Source organism: Crinia signifera, chromosome 3 (genome assembly GCF_055691185.1).
Source record: "Crinia signifera chromosome 3, ASM5569118v1, whole genome shotgun sequence".
NCBI lineage: Eukaryota > Metazoa > Chordata > Amphibia > Anura > Myobatrachidae > Crinia > Crinia signifera.
The window spans coordinates 118,030,234-118,050,549 of record NC_139219.1 but is presented as its reverse complement, the minus strand read 5'-3'; the positions used below and the strand labels follow the sequence as shown (position 1 = coordinate 118,050,549).

At 43.5% G+C, this 20,316-nt stretch overlaps 1 protein-coding gene across 6 annotated transcripts in view; it reads right to left on the bottom strand.

The window, feature by feature from the left end:
- Positions 1-20,316, bottom strand: part of TAF5L (TATA-box binding protein associated factor 5 like) — a 315,508-nt gene that overhangs the window by 272,399 nt on the left and 22,793 nt on the right. The window contains exons 1-4 of one of the 6 annotated variants that reach the window (XM_083176413.1): positions 11,933-12,345; positions 11,763-11,851; positions 11,586-11,678; positions 11,411-11,501 (exon numbers count right to left, since the gene is read on the bottom strand). The exons of 2 other annotated variants lie outside the window; for them this stretch is intronic. In XM_083176413.1, coding sequence (XP_083032539.1) covers positions 11,411-11,413 — 3 coding nt within the window. In that variant the 5' untranslated portion in view covers positions 11,414-11,501; positions 11,586-11,678; positions 11,763-11,851; positions 11,933-12,345. Of the gene's footprint in view, positions 1-11,410; positions 11,502-11,585; positions 11,679-11,762; positions 12,346-20,316 lie in introns of those variants that run through there. 3 more of the 6 variants (XM_083176414.1, XM_083176412.1, XM_083176415.1) reach the window with 3 other exon arrangements.

The following is a 20,316-nucleotide window of genomic DNA, read 5'->3' as shown; positions in this document are numbered from 1 at the left end:
ATGGGGAAAGGTGTTTCCAATCATAAGGAAACGGCACGTGGTGCAAGTACACCGTATATTGCCTTTATTGGACCTCTTGTTACTTGGGCCAATTACAATATCAGTTTTGACAAGTGAATCTTTCAGGTTCTTAGGTCTTTTATAACAGGCTAGTAAATCCGTAGACTGTAGGCCCAAATCAGGATCTGATTTGACCATGTGCCAAAGTTTTTTTGAGGAAACATTAATAGTAGGACTGCTAGAGTTATAGGTGGTAACCCAGGGCATCCGGTCACCCAGAGTCTTCGCTAGGGGCTTGGGTATCAACAAATCCTTCCTCTCAATGCTATCAACTTTAGTTTTGGCTGACTCCAGTACTGCAGTCGGGTAACCCCTATCCTCGAATTTGGATATCATGAAATCCATCTGCTCAGCTGCTCTTATAGGATCAGAATTGATGCGTTTGGTATGCAACAGCTGTGAGTAAGATAACCCACGTATAGAGGATTTGGGGTGACAACTGGAATAATGGAGCAGGTTGTTTCTATCCGTAGATTTAGAGAATAGACTGGTAGTCAACTGACCCGCTACACATCTAATTTCTACATCCAGAAAGGTTATAACCTCCTTGCTGTGAGTAAAGGTAAATTTCACAGGACTTGATGTAGTGTTGTGTTGTTCCAGATGTCTAACCAAATCAACAGCTGGACCCCTCTAAAAAATCTGCAAATAGTCTATATAGCGGGTGTAGAAAAGAATACGACCCGCTATATGACGATCCTGAAAAAAAGATTTCCTCCTCCATCCGAAACATAAAAATGTTTGCATATGAGGGGGCTACCGCCGCCCCCATAGCACATCCAGTCAACTGGAGGTAAAAGCCCCCATTATAAATGAAAAAATTCTTTGTTAGAATTAGCTCCAACAGCTGCAGCAATAGGTCCACATTAGGGCCAATGTACGCAGGGTGGTCTGTTATGTAGTCTCTAACTGCGGCCATTCCCAAATCATGGGGGATGACCGTGTAGAGACTACACACATCCACCGTAAAGAGATTGACATCGCTGCCAATATCCACAAAAGATTGTAATTTACATAATAACGACGTGGTATCCAAGAGATACCTAGGATGTGAACGGATGCAGGGCTGCAACACGCTGTCAATTAGGATCGAGGAGGGCTGAAACAGGGACTCACGTGCCGAAATTATAGGGCGGCCGGGGGGGTCAATTAAGGTTTTGTGGATCTTAGGGATCGTGTACATTAACGGCACCAAAGGAAAAGCAGGAAGTAATGCATCTTTCACCTGTGCAGTAATGAGTTTTTTATCAACCGCCTGCTGTAAGACACAATCCAACTCAATTTTAAATGCATTGGTGGGATCTTTGGGGAGTTTCTTATATGTAAGTCCATCGTTCAGATGTTTCATGACTTGGTCATGGTACTTGTCCCGATCTTGCAAAACAAGTGCACCCCCCTTATCCGCCGGGCGGAAAATTAATTTGTCATTTTTAGACAGTTTGCGCAAAGCCATACGCTCTGCTCTGGTCAGATTGTCCCGGGTCGGATATTTCTTCTGGACTTCTGTAGATACATCCTTATTAAGTAAACGCATATACGTCTTGATGGTAGGGTTAAACGACTGCGGATCGAATTGGGATTTTGGTAAAATTCTCTTTAACTGTGTAGGAATGGTGTCCCAACCTACAACTGGTTCTCTATTTGCCACTCCTGGCTCTCTTGGTTTAGAGAAAAAGTCTTTAAGCCTTAACTGGCGTGCTAAACGGTGTTGTTCAACATTCCAATTATTTTTGTCGAAGTGTGCGGTGGGTGTAAAGGAAAGGCCTTTGGATAAGAGGCTGGATTCCACTGGGGTTAGGGGATACGAGGATAGATTTATCACTAATTCTTGCCTCTCCCTACTGGTGGTCTTTTTCCAGCGCTTTTGTCTCTCGGCCTGGCCCCCCCCTACGGGTGTAAGGTCGCCACCTCCTTGCGGGTTCCGTTTGTTGCGAACCCCTAAAGGGTGCAGCTGGCTGGTAGATGGAAGGCCCACTCCTGCACATTCTCCCTCGCTATTGGAGGAATTAAACTCGGTTGACGACCCTTGGTGTCTATCCGGGCCTCTATTGTGCCTCCGGAAGAATGGTTTCTTGGGACCCCCTGTACGTTGTGGGGCTGTCCACTGGTACACCAGGTTCAAGTTGTAGTCTGCGTCAACTTTAGTTTTTTTATCTCTCTTAAATTTAATTAAATTGCGTTTATATATTTGCAACTGGTCGTTCAATTTAGCCTACCAGTCAGTGCTGGGGTCTTCGCTGAAGGTCGTTTTGTGGTTTGCTTCAAACTCTGTGATCTTATCCTTTGCCAATTTAACTTCTTGGGTAGAGTATTCGATTATTAGAAGCATCAGGTCAAAAGAACATTTGTTCATAATGGAGACCCACTTGCGGCAAAAGGTTGGATCATGTTTGCCAATCGTTGGACCATTCTTCATGCGCAAACCCCTAGGGATTTTTTAGCGCGATAATACTCGCTGAGCGACAGTCCATGATAGTAATAATCTATCTCCCGCTTTTTAAATTTTAGCAGGTCTCTGTACAAGTCTTCTAGTGATGCAGCCTCAGACAAATCATCCAAAAGATTACTGTACAATATGCCCTCAGCTTGCTCAGGTGTATAGCTGTGGGAAGCACCCACTGGGTACACTGTAGGGCAATAGCCTCCCACCGATTGGACCGGTGCAGCTTGTGACATACTATGTAGGAAAATGCCAATGTCAAAAGGGGACCTCACGGATCCACACACAAAAGGGTTAAAAATATGAGAGTGGAGATACACTCACAGTTGCAGCTCGTCGTCCACGAGTAGCAGCACAGTCCTTGGAATATGAGGTACAAAACCTGGGGGTGCCCCAACAGATGATCAGAACAATCGCTGATCCACCAATAGATATAGAAAAGCAGGGTCCGGCACAGCCTCCTATGCAGAGAGAATCACTCGGGTGCCTCCAACAAGGGAACAGATACAATGGAAGACGATGTGGCACTCCAGAGAATTTGCAAAAAGCACACTTTAATAGCACAATACACCAACGTTTCAATGCCTACTTGGGCATTTTTTTCAAGGCTAAAATAACAAACACAAGTAGGCATTGAAACGTTGGTGTATTGTGCTATTAAAGTGTGCTTTTTGCAAATTCTCTGGAGTGCCACATCGTCTTCCCTTGTATCTGTTCCCTTGTTGGAGGCACCCGAGTGATTCTCTCTGCATAGGAGGCTGTGCCGGACCCTGCTTTTCTATATCTATTGGTGGATCAGCGATTGTTCTGATCATCTGTTGGGGCACCCCCAGGTTTTGTACCTCATATTCCAAGGACTGTGCTGCTACTCGTGGACGACGAGCTGCAACTGTGAGTGTATCTCCACTCTCATATTTTTAACCCTTTTGTGTGTGGATCCGTGAGGTCCCCTTTTGACATTGGCATTTTCCTACATAGTATGTCACAAGCTGCACCGGTCCAATCGGTGGGAGGCTGTTGCCCTACAGTGTACCCAGTGGGTGCTTCCCACAGCTATACACCTGAGCAAGCTGAGGGCATATTGTACAGTAATCTTTTGGATGATTTGTCTGAGGCTGCATCACTAGAAGACTTGTACAGAGACCTGCTAAAATTTAAAAAGCGGGAGATAGATTATTACTATCATGGACTGTCGCTCAGCGAGTATTATCGCGCTAAAAAATCCCTAGGGGTTTGCGCATGAAGAATGGTCCAACGATTGGCAAACATGATCCAACCTTTTGCCGCAAGTGGGTCTCCATTATGAACAAATGTTCTTTTGACCTGATGCTTCTAATAATCGAATACTCTACCCAAGAAGTTAAATTGGCAAAGGATAAGATCACAGAGTTTGAAGCAAACCACAAAACGACCTTCAGCGAAGACCCCAGCACTGACTGGTATGCTAAATTGAACGACCAGTTGCAAATATATAAACGCAATTTAATTAAATTTAAGAGAGATAAAAAAACTAAAGTTGACGCAGACTACGACTTGAACCTGGTGTACCAGTGGACAGCCCCACAACGTACAGGGGGTCCCAAGAAACCATTCTTCCGGAGGCACAATAGAGGCCCGGATAGACACCAAGGGTCGTCAACCGAGTTTAATTCCTCCAATAGCGAGGGAGAATGTGCAGGAGTGGGCCTTCCATCTACCAGCCAGCTGCACCCTTTAGGGGTTCGCAGCAAACGGAACCCGCAAGGAGGTGGCGACCTTACACCCGTAGGGGGGGCCAGGCCGAGAGACAAAAGCGCTGGGAAAAGACCACCAGTAGGGAGAGGCAAGAATTAGTGATAAATCTATCCGCGTATCCCCTAACCCCAGTGGAATCCAGCCTCTTATCCAAAGGCCTTTCCTTTACACCCACCGCACACTTCGACAAAAATAATTGGAATGTTGAACAACACCGTTTAGCACGCCAGTTAAGGCTTAAAGACTTTTTCTCTAAACCAAGAGAGCCAGGAGTGGCAAATAGAGAACCAGTTGTAGGTTGGGACACCATTCCTACACAGTTAAAGAGAATTTTACCAAAATCCCAATTCGATCCGCAGTCGTTTAACCCTACCATCAAGACGTATATGCGTTTACTTAATAAGGATGTATCTACAGAAGTCCAGAAGAAATATCCGACCCGGGACAATCTGACCAGAGCAGAGCGTATGGCTTTGCGCGAACTGTCTAAAAATGACAAATAAATTTTCCGCCCGGCGGATAAGGGGGGTGCACTTGTTTTGCAAGATCGGGACAAGTACCATGACCAAGTCATGAAACATCTGAACGATGGACTTACATATAAGAAACTCCCCAAAGATCCCACCAATGCATTTAAAATTGAGTTGGATTGTGTCTTACAGCAGGCGGTTGATAAAAAACTCATTACTGCACAGGTGAAAGATGCATTACTTCCTGCTTTTCCTTTGGTGCCGTTAATGTACACGATCCCTAAGATCCACAAAACCTTAATTGACCCCCCCGGCCGCCCTATAATTTCGGCACGTGAGTCCCTGTTTCAGCCCTCCTCGATCCTAATTGACAGCGTGTTGCAGCCCTGCATCCGTTCACATCCTAGGTATCTCTTGGATACCACGTCGTTATTATGTAAATTACAATCTTTTGTGGATATTGGCAGCGATGTCAATCTCTTTACGGTGGATGTGTGTAGTCTCTACACGGTCATCCCCCATGATTTGGGAATGGCCGCAGTTAGAGACTACATAACAGACCACCCTGCGTACATTGGCCCTAATGTGGACCTATTGCTGCAGCTGTTGGAGCTAATTCTAACAAAGAATTTTTTCATTTATAATGGGGGCTTTTACCTCCAGTTGACTGGATGTGCTATGGGGGCGGCGGTAGCCCCCTCATATGCAAACATTTTTATGTTTCGGATGGAGGAGGAAATCTTTTTTCAGGATCGTCATATAGCGGGTCGTATTCTTTTCTACACCCGCTATATAGACGATTTGCAGATTTTGGATGTAGAAATTAGATGTGTAGCGGGTCAGTTGACTACCAGTCTATTCTCTAAATCTACGGATAGAAACAACCTGCTCCATTATTCCAGTTGTCACCCCAAATCCTCTATACGTGGGTTATCTTACTCACAGCTGTTGCATACCAAACGCATCAATTCTGACCCTATAAGAGCAGCTGAGCAGATGGATTTCATGATATCCAAATTCGAGGATAGGGGTTACCCGACTGCAGTACTGGAGTCAGCCAAAACTAAAGTTGATAGCATTGAGAGGAAGGATTTGTTGATACCCAAGCCCCTAGCGAAGACTCTGGGTGACCGGATGCCCTGGGTTACCACCTATAACTCTAGCAGTCCTACTATTAATGTTTCCTCAAAAAAACTTTGGCACATGGTCAAATCAGATCCTGATTTGGGCCTACAGTCTACGGATTTACTAGCCTGTTATAAAAGACCTAAGAACCTGAAAGATTCACTTGTCAAAACTGATATTGTAATTGGCCCAAGTAACAAGAGGTCCAATAAAGGCAATATACGGTGTACTTGCACCACGTGCCGTTTCCTTATGATTGGAAACACCTTTCCCCATCCCCAAACTGGGAAATGTATGTATATCAATCATACGCTCACCTGTAACACCAAGTACGTGGTGTATCAAATAGTCTGTCCCTGTGGGTTGTCATACGTTGGCAAAACGGAACGTTCCTTCAAGGAGCGGATGGCAGCCCACAGGTCAGCTATTAAAAATGCCCTTCTAACAGGTAAAAGTGAACAACCAGTGGCCCGCCATTGGGTCACTTTATCTCATACCATGTCCCAACTTAAATATAGAATGATTGACCATGTGCCAGATTCACTGCGGGGTGGGAACAGGGGTCTTAGTCTGCTCAAGAGTGAAGCTAGGTGGATTCTCAGGCTTGGGACAGTAACCCCCAATGGTCTTAATGACCACTCGGGTATTAGTGTACTGTCACTGTAATTGCTCGTTCTCTACTGTATTTAACCCCTTCTGGCGCCTTGCTTACACCATTTATTTAAACATTTAGGGTGTTTTGCTCATGACTTATTTACTTATATATTTATTGTCTAAATTTGGTCTTTCGCTTGTTTGTTTTTTGTGTTTTGTTCTTTGCTTTATGCCTAACCTCGGAGCGAGTGACATTCCTTACTCCGTCCCCCAGTTTTTTTCTATTATGCTTCGTATCCATTCAGATTGCTGTCTCCTTTCTAGCCTTCCCTGCCATATTCCGTTAAGTGATCCGGCATAACATTCATTGTGACAGTTGTAATTGTGTAATCTGCTTAATTGCGATATTTGCCTTGTCTGTAATACTTGTTAACATTTTAAACGTATGTCTTTTCCTTTGTTTATCCAGGTTGTTATGGCGACATGCGGCGCTGACGTTTGGAGAGGCGTCAGCGGAATGACGTCACTGTTTCCGCGCCGCCGCACGGGTGCGTGGTCCCGGTCGCGGCACAGCGCTGTTTGGTGTGGGTATAAGGTAGGACACGATGTGTTTGTTATTTTAGCCTTGAAAAAAATGCCCAAGTAGGCATTGAAACGTTGGTGTATTGTGCTATTAAAGTGTGCTTTTTGCAAATTCTCTGGAGTGCCACATCGTCTTCCCTTGTATCTGTTCCCTTGTTGGAGGCACCCGAGTGATTCTCTCTGCATAGGAGGCTGTGCCGGACCCTGCTTTTCTATATATATATATATATATATATATATATATATATATATATATATATATATATATATATATATATATATATATATATATATATATATATATATATATATATATATATATATATATATAATCAGTGTGCAGTGTATAGAATCTATATATGTGTGAGCTCTATCACTGGATGTGTGTAGCTTTAACAAGCCTTTGGGGGAGCGCTCAGAATACACTGATGGGACCAGTATACCCTGTAAACTTAACCCCCAGTATATATATATATATATATATATATATATATATATATATATATATATATATATATATATATATATATATATATATATATATATATATATATATATATATATATATATAGATATGTGCGTAGTCAGCCTGGCACTCCAGGGGAATCTCAGTGCAGCTGCCTTCCGGTCCAGATAGATACACAGTAATACGAAACAAGTAGAGGCACTCCAGCGGTCTTGGTGAAAAAACAAAGTTTACTGGGAAACAGACGTTTCGGGGATACAAACACCCCTTCTTCAAGTGTACAATAACAAGTGTGAAAAGTGAAATGGCATACCTTTATACCGTGAGCATGAAGAGGCTCGCTCTCCTGTCTGGCCGTCCCTGCGGCGTCTGACGCGGCTTCCGGTTGCGTCACTGGGAGGCAGGACGTCCTGCTGGTCCTTGGCGTCTGTTACCTAGCAACCAGGAGACGCTTCCGGGCTGTCATGGCTACCGGAGGGCTGGGCAAACTGCGGAGAAAGGAGACCAATATTACATCCAACAAACAGTGCACAAAAAACATTTTTAATAAAAACAGTTAGAGTCCAGAAAAGTGACATGGCTCACCGTCCCCTGACTAGTGTATTTGAAAACAGGGAGAGACGGTGCGGTGAACTGCTCTGTGTCCCAGATGGGTACAGGCTCGTGGGTAGAATCTTGTAAAAAATCAGTTAAGCCGCTGGTGTGGGAGTAGGGGGTGTCCTTACATGTCCCTTCTCCTTGTGTTGTGGGCGCGGGGTGACAAAATCAAAATAAATGTGGGGAATATAGATACAAATAAAAATGAAAACTATGACGCCTTGCAGGTGTTACTATCTTAGACATAGCCAACATCCTGCGGCGTTGCGTGGGGTGCAGTGACTAAAAAAACTGCAGCTCTAAAGATAATCCCAGTACTTGCTATGGGGAGATATTATCAAATGGAACTGGTCAGCAGTGTGCTAGCTGTGTCCTGGTCAAGATCTACGGGGAATGGGATACGTCCCGTGTTGCTGCGGTGTGCAGGATAGCAGTGGGCGAATGGCATCAAACAAAGATATTGAAGGACATTCTTTCATTGAGACCACTTGGACTACTGGTGTTGAGTAGGTAGATCCATTTCACTTCTTTGCGCAACAGAGCCCCTGCTCTGTCACCGCCTCTCAGACTCATAGGTACTTGATCGATGACTATGTGCTTCAGCTCATGTAGTTTATGGCCCTTCTCTGCGAAATGTCTCGCCACTGGTTGGTCAGATTGTTTGCCCTCAAGGGCTGCTTTTATGGCGGACCTGTGGAGGGCCATTCTGTCTCTGATCGTTCTGACAGTTTTGCCGATGTACTTTAAGTTACACGGACACAGAATCATGTACACAGCGTGTGTCGACATGCATCCTAGGACGTGGCGTATCTTATACCTTTTATCACCTGATGCATTTGTGAATTCTTTGGTTACTATCATGTGGGAACAAGTTGTGCATTTGGGGCATCTGTAGCACCCTGGGGCTTTGGACAGGAATGTGCCAGTGGGTGGGTTCATTGCAGAGATGTCGGCGTGTACCACGAAATCCTTAATATTTTTGCCTCTGGTGTGACACACCATGGGTCTAAGATTTTTAAAGGATTTAAGATGGCTGTCTGTGGACACTATAGGCCACAGGGCCCTGGAGGCCCGGGGAATAACCGGGCTGGTGGTGTTGAATTTAACTGTCCAGGGGAGAACATTGTCTGTGTCCCTCTGCTTATGGGACAGTAGTTCCGATCTCGGGATCGCTAGGATCTCCTGTTTCTGCAGATCTAGTACCTTGGGTGGATAGCCCCTTTCTGTAAACTTTTTTACTTGTTTGTCCAGTTCCACTACGGTGTTGGGCATGTCGCTGCTGATGCGTGCTGCCCGGATCATTTGTGACCTGGGGAGCGCCTTTACCAATGCTTTCGGATGGTGGCTCGTGAATTTCAGCAGAGTGTTTTTATCCGTGGGTTTGCTGTACACGGAAGTATGTAGTTTGCCTTCTTTGATAGTAACCAATACGTCGAGGTAATTTATAGAGGTTTTGGAATGCTGCGATGTTACTCGGATGGGGGAGTCTCTGGAATTGATGCTGGTCACCAATTCGTGAAATGCTTCCTCGCTCCCGGTCCACAATAGGAACACGTCGTCTATAAAACGTGCGTACATGTGAATGCTGGCTGCCGTGTCAGGGTTGTCAAAGAACATATTTTGTTCCTCCTGGAACATGAATACGTTTGCAAACGATGGGGAGACGATGGGAATGTCCTTCAATATCTTTGTTTGATGCCATTCGCCCACTGCTATCCTGCACACCGCAGCAACACGGGACGTATCCCATTCCCCGTAGATCTTGACCAGGACACAGCTAGCACACTGCTGACCAGTTCCATTTGATAATATCTCCCCATAGCAAGTACTGGGATTATCTTTAGAGCTGCAGTTTTTTTTAGTCACTGCACCCCACGCAACGCCGCAGGATGTTGGCTATGTCTAAGATAGTAACACCTGCAAGGCGTCATAGTTTTCATTTTTATTCGTATCTATATTCCCCACATTTATTTTGATTTTGTCACCCCGCGCCCACAACACAAGGAGAAGGGACATGTAAGGACACCCCCTACTCCCACACCAGCGGCTTAACTGATTTTTTACAAGATTCTACCCACGAGCCTGTACCCATCTGGGACACAGAGCAGTTCACCGCACCGTCTCTCCCTGTTTTCAAATACACTAGTCAGGGGACGGTGAGCCATGTCACTTTTCTGGACTCTAACTGTTTTTATTAAAAATGTTTTTTGTGCACTGTTTGTTGGATGTAATATTGGTCTCCTTTCTCCGCAGTTTGCCCAGCCCTCCGGTAGCCATGACAGCCCGGAAGCGTCTCCTGGTTGCTAGGTAACAGACGCCAAGGACCAGCAGGACGTCCTGCCTCCCAGTGACGCAACCGGAAGCCGCGTCAGACGCCGCAGGGACGGCCAGACAGGAGAGCGAGCCTCTTCATGCTCACGGTATAAAGGTATGCCATTTCACTTTTCACACTTGTTATTGTACACTTGAAGAAGGGGTGTTTGTATCCCCGAAACGTCTGTTTCCCAGTAAACTTTGTTTTTTCACCAAGACCGCTGGAGTGCCTCTACTTGTTTCGTATTACTGTGTATATATATATATATATATATATATATATATATATATATATATATATATATATATATATATATATATATATATATATATATATATATATATATATATATATATATATATATATATATATATATATGGAAGCAGGCGGCACTCGTCAGACTTGTTGGTGGAAAAATAAAAAGCCTTTATTTATCCCAGCTGGTTCCAGAGGAAGGCACCCCAGCATAATACTTCGAGTTTATTGTGAGTGCCGGACCCCTCCATCATATATATATATATATATATATATATATATAGAATAGATATAGAGAGCGCTTTCAACCACCAAATGGAGATTCAACCAATAGTTTGTCAAAATACAAAACAGTACAAATATTTATAAAACCAGTGTGCTTTTTTTTTTAATGATTTTTTCAGAGTCACATCTGGAAATGTTGTCCTTTTCGGAAATGAAAGTAACCCGACGCGTTTTGTCTTGAAAAAGACTTCATCAGGGGTTTAGTACTGCAGATGGTGAGAATAATAGTGGTGGTACATTACATACTGATAATTACAATACATATACAAAAATATACACATTTTATACATACACATTTTATACATACATTTTATAAAATTAATATTTGTTTAAAAATTATTAAGAACAAGCGGACCTATTAGTCCTTAAAAATAAATAAATATAACTTAAGAGAACGAGCACAGAGAAAAAAATAATAAATCAAGTGTATAAAGAGAGCACTTAATGGAAAATGTAATAGAGGATAAATAGAAGGGTATTGAACATACCATTGTGATATTAAATTGCTTATACCAGCGTGTATTTCTTCAGATATGCGTAAACAGTATCGAACTCCCTCAAAGGGGCGGACTTCAAAATCTGTAGGAGAACCATGTATTGAAAATAATTTTTATACATTATATGTTTAATGAAGTAAGTAGGTTTGGAGGATATAGGACGTACCAAAAGCAATTTAGCAGCGCTTATACCAGCTTGTTTTGCTCCAAAATTACGTAGGTTGTGATGACCTCCCTCACAGGGGTATACTTCAGATATCTGGGAGGCAAAAGATCTTTTTTACATAAAAGTATAGGTTTTATACTATAAATGCATGATGAGGTTATAAGAAAGGAGACCTACCTAAAAGATAGTTTCAATAGGCATACTGACGTATAGTTTCTTTAGTGGTCTAGTGGGTGTGATAGCTTTCACATTAAAAGGATGATCACCTAATAGTTGTAGGAAAATTATGTATTGAGTAATGTTTTTAAACCCATTTAGGCTAGAAGAAGTTTATATGATTCACATACCCAGATTATCTCTTTATAGGGTCGACGTAATCACGGAGGGTCCACAATTTTTATGGGTCTTTAGATAGTAGGTGGTATTCAAATAAGTGGGACCATCCCATAGTAAGGGGTTATCCACCCGGTAAAATCAGTGTTTGGCCAAGTCCAGCGATTAGGCTCCACAATATCTGAAACGATGGGCAATGAATATATGGCGGCCATTATGAATGTACCCATACCCATATGGCTGTGGGATGTATTAAGACATATACATACCTAATCATCTGATGGTAAATAAAACGCACGTAGAAGGCAGAACAGAAAATCCAGTTTCTGTGAATAATTTAGATTGTACCAAATTAGGTAAGGGTAAGAGTCAGTGGCCAGTCTCATATAACTAAGGGGAATATTAATCCATCCCTCCTTCCTACATATTTAAGTAATCTACAGGCTAATTGCCCTTTAATAAGATAATACACAGAATGTTAATACTAGGAACAAGTGTAAATAAACAGCTTTTCTTTTCCTGGACCAGTGCAATAATAATATTGCAACAAGGAATCCAGGCTGATTGCCGTTTGTGGGGCTAAAGCAAAAGGTGTAATGGCTTAACAGAGGTGTATATAAGCAGTTTTCCCTTAACAGGGCTCAATATGCAAGTCCAATAGAGTTTTTTGTATAAGGCAAAGTTAATCCATATTATAACTATACAAACGTGCCTAAATATTGTTACTTTACACAAAAATGACAATCCACGATACATCTGTGACAAGCATGGCAATCGCTATCAAAATGGGTTTAATGCAGAATACTTAACACCAATTCTAGTGGCATAGTAACTTTGGTCAAACACCACACCACCTCCTCTTACCTGGTCTGAATGAGAAGTTCTGCAAAGATCTGTCTGCCGATACACCCAGCTGCTGAACTGGCTGCCTTTTAAGCCCAGGAGCAGTGACATCACTTCCGTGTGTCAAGAGTGGCAAACTGTATGAATAAATCCTATTAAGAGGGGACAGCGTCCTCCCTAACAATATATATTATTGCTGTTGCCTAATGTCAGTTGATACTGGCATTTAGACATACGGGGGCTGTGGTTACTGTCCTATCGTCATCTAATTGACCTGCGTGTGTTCCAATTGCGGGTCAAAGCCAACTTCCGGGTGGAACTAATATTGGTCACTATCGTGGGTGCACTTCCTGTTTCTAATGCGCTCCACTAACGTGTCAGCGCGAACTACAGATGGAGGGCTGAACACCTTGTCAGTGTCAGCGCATTAACTGATGAGTATGCGTTCCACCAGCGGGTCATGCTCCACTTGCGTGTCAGCGCAAATTAAAGAGAGGGGGCTGAACACATTGTCAGTGTCAGCGCATTTCCTGATATGAATGCGTTCCACCAGCGGGTCACGATATCCGGATATATATTGAATAACACATCTCCGCTGTGTTAGTTGGAAATAATTAATTAATTATAAATGCTGGAAGTGGAATAGTGATTTATTTATAACGCTAGGAGGTGAATATATTTGCTTCTATTTGCTACCATGGTAAAATTCATCATAGGAGCATCAAGATCCTGAGTGTGATGCTACAGCTTCTTATGACAATCAATTTTATGAAAAAATATATAGGAGGAGAGAATATAATTACTATAGCATGGCCCATCCGCACATGAAATGATAAGGGAAAACATCTATATTATGAATTCCTACCCTATGGCCCATCGGCAGGGGTGGTACAGTAGGTGAGATAATGTAGAATAATAATTAATATAATCAATTACTATTGCATGGCCCATCAGCACATGAAATGATAAAGAAATTTCTACCATATGGCCCATTGACAGGGGAGGTGGAGTGGGTGGGATATTGTTGAATGGTAAATCATCAATTCGTGAATAAAATTTCATAAATTGGTGAACTCTCAATGTTTATCAAAGAAGTTATTAACTAGGTGCATAGTAATAAGTGATTACATTTCTCTTGAAGTGTGCCAATCTATATGGAGAGTAACTACACAGTGAGCGTATATAATAGTCACTTTTCATACAAAGTGGATTCGGTTTAGCATTTTAGTGGTAAAGTGATCTGTGGAGTGAAAGGAACTGTAATGATAACATGGTATAGGCTTAGAATAGCCAAAACCTATCGACACTGAATGATAGTGTTTAAGTGATCCCTGACCTCTCAAATTTCTGTACCACTGTGTGTGTGCCAAACTCATTGCACTATTACTGGGTGCAATTGAGTAGTGTGAATGATCAAGAGGGTTGTGGTGTTATGTTTGCCTTACATAATATATTAAACCCATTTTTTACAATTCTTTATAATTTGACGTGTTAAACACCGTGACAGATACACCCGTGTGTAAACTTAGGGAGAGGAAGATGAGCAAAAAAAGGGGAAAATGGATAAATAGAAATAGAAAAGAAATTGATAGTGGCAGGAAAGAGTTTCTCAACAGTATGGACAATAATTATCCCAAAAATGAAACGATATCAACGTTCTCATTGAGACCGTTGGGGAAGAGCGTGTTCAGGGTGTAAATCCAAAAGGTCTCTCGTTTTGCCAGCCTAAGGTCTCTGTTGCCTCCTCTTGGATCCTGACTGATGACCTCAAGTATGGTAAAGGTGAAATTGATGTTATTAACCTGCGAGTCATGTTTATCTTTGTAGTGCCTAGGGACACTATGTATAACCAATTTGTGTTTGATGTTTTGCATATGCTCTTGCAGTCTTATTTTAATCTGCCTTTTGGTCTTGCCTATATAGGCGAACCCACAGTTGCACGTGATCCTGTAGATTACGTAGATGGAGTTGCAGGTGGCAGGCTGATTAGGTGTATATTGTTTTTTATCGATCTTGCAATTGAATGTCTTTTTCTCCATATGCTTACAGCAAATGCATTTCTGGCATGGGATACAGATGGTTCTTTTGGTAAGAAACCCTGTTGCATTGCTACTGGTGTTTTTAGCAGGAAAAGATTTCAGTCGACTAGGAGCTACCATGCTCTTCAGGTTGGTGGCTCGCCGAAAGATCAGGTCTGGTTTCGGAGGTAGATGTGGGCCTAGTATATTGTCCTTGAGTAGGATGTCCCAATGCTTGATTAGGATTTTTTTAATTTGATGATTTTCTTTATTATATTTGGTAATGAATGATCGTCTGGTTGTGGTCTCATTGGGTTTGGCTGGTCCTGATGGGAGGAGAATGTCTTCTCTTTTTTTGATCAGAGCTTTAGTTTTTGCTTCCTCTATCTTCTGAGGGTGGTAACCCTTTTCGATGAAACGTTCTGCCATCAGTGTAGATTGAGATAAGTAGTCTTCTACATGACTACAATTACGTCTCAATCTAACAAACTGGGCGTAAGGGACGCTGTTCTTCCAGTTCGGGTGGTGGCAACTGTCGAAGGGAATGAAGCTGTTACAATCCACATCTTTAAAATGAGTCCTAGTGGAGACTAATGTCCCTGGGTTTCCAATGAGTTCCAAATCTAGGTAGTCAATGTTCCTTTGATTACATTTGTGTGTAAACTTCAGATTGAAGTCGTTAACCTGAAGCTCAAGCATAAATACTTCAATGCTGTCTAGATCACCCTTCCAAACTAAAATCAAGTCGTCAATATAACGTTGATAGAATAATATGTGGGTTTTGTGTGACGATTGGTATATATGCTTCTCCTCCCACATGCCCATTAACAAATTGGCATACGATGGGGCAAACTTGGTCCCCATCGCTGTGCCGTTTACTTGGAGGTAGAAAGTGTTGTTAAATTCGAAATAATTTCGTTTGAGGATATATTCGATACTTTTAAGTATGAATAGGGTTTCTTCGGGTGACCGATCTGAGTATTTAGTGTTGTACTGTTTTGTATTTTGACAAACTATTGGTTGAATCTCCATTTGGTGGTTGAAAGCGCTCTCTATATCTCTATTCCTCCTATTTCCAAACATCGCCTCCCACTAACAGGGGGGGACATAGAGTAGCTGCTTATAATTATCTAAGGGCGCACGTGGGGTCATTCTGTTGTGATATATATATATATATATATATATATATATATATATATATTATACATACACACACACACATACATACACACATACACACATACATACATACACACACACACACATACACACACATTGAATGCGAAATACAAGAGTGCACGGTGTGACACACTGAGCGATTTAGCGCTAAAACCCTTGCTGTTCTGCTGCAAACTCCCTATTCTCACCCCCTCACTGCTGAGGGGTGTCTAGAGACCGTAAATGGCTTCCAGGGAGAAGCAGGAAGCAGTGTTGGCATGTGCACAGAGGCTCTGGTCCCTCTCCGCTGAAGCCCCGCCTATGGGCTTTTTCTAATATTTAAACTGGCGCTGGCTATCCGTATCGCCCTTGTAGTGGTAACTGCCCCAGTGGTCCAGGGACTATCACCTAGCATCCAGTTGAAATATATTTTCTTTACAACTGTGTCCTCTAAATAAGCCTGCTCAGGAAACAACGTGTTGTTTCCTCTGTGAAACAAAATATGGTTCACCCTCCTGCATTAATGGTGGAGGGAGATCCAAGACCTCTCCTATAGACATAATGAAAGGTACTGGGCCACGCAGGGAAGACTGAAAATCCTGTAACGGCTCCTCGTCCCCACCATTGTCCTGTGAATATGTATAGACTCCGGCAACATGGCGGCTTTTGCGCGCTAGCGTGATTTGCCCGGGGTGGAGGTAATGTTATCCACCCTTACTGACAGGACTGATAAATCCTGCAGCAGGTGCTTGGCTTTCAGTGTTTGCAGCCAGCTGTGAGGACAGAGATTGCAAAATTGTTTTAATACCAGAGGCCCAGGCTAGAGATGGGCAAACCGGGTCACTGAGCGGACCCGGGTCGGTCAGTGAAAAGATCTAGATCCTTTGGGCGGCTCTGCGGCTCAGTTTGTGTAAAAAAGACAGTTATTTATGGTTTGAGTTAGTGTACCATACCTCCCAACATGACCCTTTCCAGGAGGGACACAATGCTCTGTTTCTGGACTTCCCTCTTAATGTTTGATTGTTATTACCTGTGTGGAAACACCTTTCTTACCCATTTACCTGTTTAGAACAGGTAATAGCAATCATTCGTTAAGAGGGAAGTCCAGAAACAGAGCAAAGTCGTAGGTCAGAGATGGGGAACCTTTGGCCCTCCAGCTGTTGTTGGACTACACATCCCAGCATGCCCTGCTACAATTTGCTATTTGGCCATGATAAAACTGTTGCAGGGAATGCTGGGATGTGTAATCCAACAACAGCTGGGGCCAAAGGTTCTCTAACCCTGACCTAGGTGGTGCACTTAACATAGATTGTTCTCCACAGTATTAGCCGTAGAATCTATGGTTTTACACACAGGGGAAATTGACTAATAATTGAATAGCCCTGCACGGTAAACAGTAGATAATTGAATATTGAATACGTTGGGTTTGCCCCCATATATATATCAGGGTCCCTTCCTGTGGGGCTACCGGTCTCTGTACTACTACTACTACTACTACTACAATTAGCCTGTAGCCCCTCCCCTTGAATATCTCCCCAATAGGCCCTCAGCATTTCAGGCATACACGCCGCCGGATACGGCAGTAGGGGCAGGGGCGGATTTAGGGATGAGGGCGCCCCTAGGCATAACAATAATGTTTACTAAGTAGGACAGTATCTGCATGTCCTATCCATTTGCACTCTATTTAAGATGGAATATAGTACAGCACAGTGGATATTTTGCAGTTATTGGTACATTTTGGGCTAACAGTACTATCACAGGCATCCAAGTGCCGCCCCCAAACATGTGCCACCCCTAGGCCGGTGCCTCACGTGCCTAATGGGAAATTCGGCTCTGAGTAGGGGGAGGTGGAGTCTGACATTCTGTGGCTCACTGTACAAATCAGGCCTCCCTCTTGAAGACCCCTTTTCATTGCCAGTTTCGGGAGGGAGGAGGGGGTCCCTATGATATAAAAATAAAAGTGTCTACTCACCCATTAAATACAACCATTTCCCTCATGCCTACCTATATACTTGAACAATGACAAATACAGGGAATAATCCTTTGTGAGGTGGTGTCCTGGGGTATTGATCATATTGGGGCAATTTAGCAATTTTGAGGGCGCAGGGACAGGGCTCCGAAAGGAGCCCGTCCCTGCGAAGCCCTAACCTAGAAGCCGGGGGGTCAGACCCCCCGCTGACCCCTCTCATCCGAGCCGGGCAGTGCGATGTGTAGGCATAGACTACAATGGGCTATCGCCATCTCAGAATGGTGGTAGCCCAGGGGTGCGAAGCCGGGCTGCCCGATGTTGGTACATCGGGTGGCTTCGCATCCTCCATAGAAATCTATGGGGATGCGGCCAGCGGCGCTGAAAGGGGGATCGCAGCAGGGATCGGAGATTCCTGCTGCAGTTCCCCGATGATACATTTAGGGGATACTGGCTTACTAGAGTAGAAGATACCATGTCTCTGGTACATGTACAGCTGCTAGCCAGGGAGTACACAGAGGATGTCAGAAGGAGAAGAGGAGCTTACAGCGGGATGCGGCTCCTTAAAGCGTTCTGTACATTGCTCATTTTAGATAAATGTAATGACATCATCTCCAAGCGCCAGGCCCGCGGTGATCCCCGCCGGGACCACTGATCGCCGTGCTGGGGACAGCCCAGCACCAAGGTAAGCTGCTGGGCTGCCCCCAGCCTCCGTGCACCCCTCCAGCCATCGTCCTGGAGGTGAATGGATGCCTCACACCGGTATCCATTCACCTCCTCCGCTGCTGTCTGCTGAATATAGCAGACAGCAGCGCAGGCTGTCTGGGGCCCCCCTGTCCAACCTGCGGATGCTGCGGTACCCCATTGATGTAAATGGGAGCCGGGTCGGATGACCCAGTGTACCCATTTACACCGACTGCCCTCTACCCAGGTCATAGTCATGTTCTACCCAGGTCAGGACCTGGAAAAACGGTCGTTTGGTCGACTGAACTAGGTCGACATGCTGAAAGGTCGACATGGTTTTAGGTCGATGTGGTTTTAGGTCGACATGGAACAAGGTCGACGTGGTTAGTAGTAGTAGTAGTACGTTTATTTATAAGGCACCGCAAAGTGTCCGCAGCGCCGTACATAGTAAACAAAAAACAAATGACAAGGTAACATTCCCCATAGGTTTCCCCATCTACAGTCCGGAAAGCAGATCAAGATCATGTTCCGATTACATTGCCTCATGGACCACGTCATATTTGTTGACTTGTCCATGTGGCCTAGCCTATACCGGGATGACCACCAGGAAATTCCGCGAACGAATGGCGAATCATCGCAACTCCGTTAGAGCGGCCATTGAAACCAATAAAACTGAATTACCGATCCCCAGGCATTTTCTTGCGGCTAGACACCAAATTGCCAGTCTAAGATGTCGCCTTTATAGATTGGGTTCCTCCTCCGCAGAGGGGTGGAGATAGAGCTCTTCTATTAAGAAAAAAAGAAAGTAAATGGATCCATCGATTGGGCACACTAGCCCCAAGGGGCTTAAACGAGAACAACCCGCTGAACATCTTCTTGTGCTAAGAATCAACAATTATCAACATAAATCGTTTATGCTACATCATTGTCCCATACCTTTCCATCTCTGTCAGCTACTATATTTATTCCCAAGATCTGCAACAGGTTCTCTAATTAGACCCCTCATGAGACCCCCCCATATGATGTAGGCTTGCCGGTTAGGTTTGCTGTACAATGAGGTTATGCCTATGATCGGCAATATACTACCATTCTGGCCCATTAATAGTCTAAAAGGGCCACTCTTATTTATTTATTAAGATCTATACATAATAAATCTGTTTTGTATATTTTTTTTCACAATTTTTTTCACAATATTTTTTATGTCAATCGTTAGTCTAGCGCGCATGTCAATGTGTGCTATCTTTATTTCTTTATTTCTGTATGTATGTATTTATTTATCTTTTCATCGCTTGTTCCATTTAAAATTGTCCTGCATGACATACTCAGTGGCATACTATCAATGTATGTGCTTTATGTACGCTTTATATATGCTTTATATATCTCCCTTTGATCCTTTGTCTTCAAATACTATGATTATTACATACTTGTAGATAATTGATAATCTGAGGTTGTCGTAACAGCAGGTCCCCGGCGTTACCTGAAACAATAGGTCACTTTTTCTAAGTCAAGTTTTTCTATGAGGCGCATGCGCTGTTATAATAATTGAACCGGCTGAGCCTTCACCACATCGATAGCTAGACCGGACTTCCAGCTACATGATACGCACGATGTTGCGGGTCACCGCTACGTGCCGCCCAATCATTCAGTTAGCATGTTGTAAGCTTGCGTTCCATACACCGGACATCCGGTGACGCACTTCCGGTGACGGAGTTCCGTTCAAACGGCAATA